Source organism: Malurus melanocephalus, unplaced genomic scaffold (assembly GCF_030028575.1).
Source record: "Malurus melanocephalus ecotype Western Australia unplaced genomic scaffold, MMel_1.1 scaffold_57, whole genome shotgun sequence".
Lineage (NCBI taxonomy): Eukaryota > Metazoa > Chordata > Aves > Passeriformes > Maluridae > Malurus > Malurus melanocephalus.
In genome coordinates, this window is record NW_026623289.1 from 2443033 (window position 1) to 2445667 (window position 2635).

The 2635-nt window shown below is 62.2% G+C and overlaps 1 protein-coding gene across 1 annotated transcript; it reads right to left on the bottom strand.

Annotated features, from left to right (window-relative positions):
* Positions 1-756: 756 nt before the first annotated feature.
* On the bottom strand, positions 757-2284 carry DIO3 (iodothyronine deiodinase 3). The gene has a single exon (XM_057365784.1). It carries the CDS (start codon positions 2186-2188, stop codon positions 1364-1366), a length of 825 nt encoding a protein of 274 aa, XP_057221767.1. The 5' UTR covers positions 2189-2284; the 3' UTR covers positions 757-1363.
* Between the last annotated feature and the right edge of the window lie 351 nt (positions 2285-2635).

The following is a 2635-nucleotide window of genomic DNA, read 5'->3' on the forward strand; positions in this document are numbered from 1 at the left end:
AAGGACGTGGAGGCGTTCAGAGGCGCCGCGGGTGGTCCTTAAAGATCCGCTGTTTCTGCACGCTTTGCATGGCACCTGCGGGCTGCGGGATGCTCTCCGCGCCCGCTCTCACCTGTCGGGCACCCAGGGAGCAAGGTCCGGCRCCCCGCACCCTTTGAAGCGCAGATGACGGCTCCCGGAGCTGGGGCTGAGTCTCACACGGCCGCGCTGGGCGCTGCCCTCCTGCCCGAGCCCCTCAGCCCCGCTTGGCCGCAGGTGCTGTCAGCGCYGCCCCGCTCCGGGCTCCGCTCCGGCACCGCCTGCGTGCCCGAGACGGGGTGTCCTCGGCGGGGCGGCTCTCCCGCCCAGGACGGCTTTTYCCAGCCCGTGTTTTTGGCCGGGACTCACTTGCCTGCACGGCGCCGGTCAGCCCTGCACCTTCGCCCTCCAGGGCTCAGTTCGGGGCCGGCTCGCCGGGGTCACCGAGGGAGCGAGCGCTCCTCCTGACCAGTCTCCTCCCCCAGGAGCCCGGGAGGTTTGGTGTTCCCCCCGGGGACACCCAGTACTCTCCCTTTCCTCCGGGTCGCGGGYGGTGCGCGCTCCTGCTGCCGCCGAGCCAGGCTCGCCGCCCCCGAGCCCCCAGCAGTGCATCCTCTCCCGCCTGCCCGCTCCGCCTGCCCCTCCTCGGCTGCGGGGAGGGTGTTGCGAGGTAGGCAGAAGGGAAAGTGAACGTAGCGGTCTGAAGATAGAGGAAGGCAGTCAGGCTTAGATGTGTATTTACTCAACCTTTATTATTTAAAAAAATTCATAAAAAAAAGGAAGGTGAACGAACGTCTTACAAAATCCCCCCACATAAATAGGACATTCCGTCCAGCTCTGGCTATTGGCAGTTCTAGTATTTGACAACATCAGACGCGATTTCCTGGCATTAGAGAAACCCATTTCAAAATCGGTCATCACAAAGAAATACTAGAAATCCCAGTTAGCACTTGCTAGGCAGCACGGAGCACTTGTACACAACTTTTCAGACACACACCCGCGCACACACGCAGCTGGGAACAGATCCCGTAGGAAGAGAGCCTCCTTAAAAAATAGTAAACGGTTCTCAAAAGAAAAAAAAAAGGAAATAAAAGGAAAGAAAGAGAGTTATTTACAAAACGCACATGGAAATACAGTATTGACAGAGCGTGGCTGGCAAATCAACATGATTTGAATAGAGAAAGGACTATGGCACGTCTTGCTCGAAAGCTCGCGCAGCAGCCTCCTTCGAGTGTCCCCGCGGGAAGACMGCTCCTGCCATCCGCGACGCAGTGCCTTCTCCCTCCCCACCTCTCCTCCCGCCCTCCCTCGCCTCTCCACCCCTGCGCTTCTTGCCAGGTCCTTTTTACACTTGGATGACCACCGTGCTGGGGCTCTGGAGCCGCGTTTTGTACTGGTCTAGCCAGCTCCTCAGCTCCGAGATCTTGTAGCCCTCTGGTCCTCTGCCTCCCTGGTACATCACCTTCTCCTCCTGGATGATGTAGAGCCTCTCGAAGTAGGCACCGTAGGCGGCGCTGGAAGCATTGTCCATGGTGTCCACGGCCAGGGGGCAATCGGGCGCCCCTTCCCTCATCAGCTGAGCTGCCCGCAGCCTGTCCTGGAGGCACTGGTGCTTGGGGATGTTGTAGGCTGCGTCCGAGCTGACCCAGCCGTCGGAGGGGTGTGCTTCTTCGATGTACACCAGCAGGAAGTCGGCAATGTCCACGAAGTGCGCGGCCAGGCGCTGGAAGGACCTCAGGCGAGCCATGAACGGGGGTCAGGTGCAGCTGCCGAAGTTGAGGATGAGGGGTCTCTTGCCGCGGGCGAAGTCCAGGATACGGAGCCTCTTCTGCCCGTCCAGCTGGATCACCTCGGGGTTAGGGGCCAAGGAACCCACGTGCGCCGACTTGAAGAAGTCCAGCTTCTGCCCGTGCCACACGGCTTTCAGCGACTCCAGCGTGAACATGCGGTTGGAGTCGGACACGCAGACCGGGGGGTCGTCGGGGGGCGGCCCCTCGCTGGCGCTGGCCGCCTCCTCCGCCGTGGGCATCGTCAGCATCTTCTTCCTAATGCACAGAAAATCCAGGAGCCAGAGCATCACGGCCGTGAGCAGGAAGCGGGGAAAGAGGAGGATGCAGGCGGCCGCCTGGGTGAGCAGCTGCAAGGTGTGAACGCCGAGGGAGTGGAGCATCGCAGCGGCTTGTGCTGCAGGGCGCTGGCTGCCGGGGGGCCCCCACGCACCCTGCGTGCCGGGGTCTGTGCAGCACAGCTGAGATCCCGCTTCTCTTTAAGCCCATTTTATAGTCAGGGATTTAAATGAAAAGTGACTCCACCTCCGGCCAGAACCCGCCCCTCTGGAACTTGAGCCTGGGGATTACCTACCCCTCCACTCTAATGACCTAAAAATACACAGACAAAAGGGGAGAGAGCCCCGGCGGGAGCCGCGAGGGACGTGCAACGGAGCAGGGTGCAGCCGCTATCAGGCAGGGCAGAGAGTCCGACACAGGGCACCGCCGGGGTCCCCGGCCTCAGATAGCGGCGGGCGCTCACGGACAGCCTCGCTAAGGACAATGCAACAGGCACAGCCCGCCCCCGGCCCGGCTCCCCGCGGGCTGTGCGGGCGCGGGGCCGGGGCGGG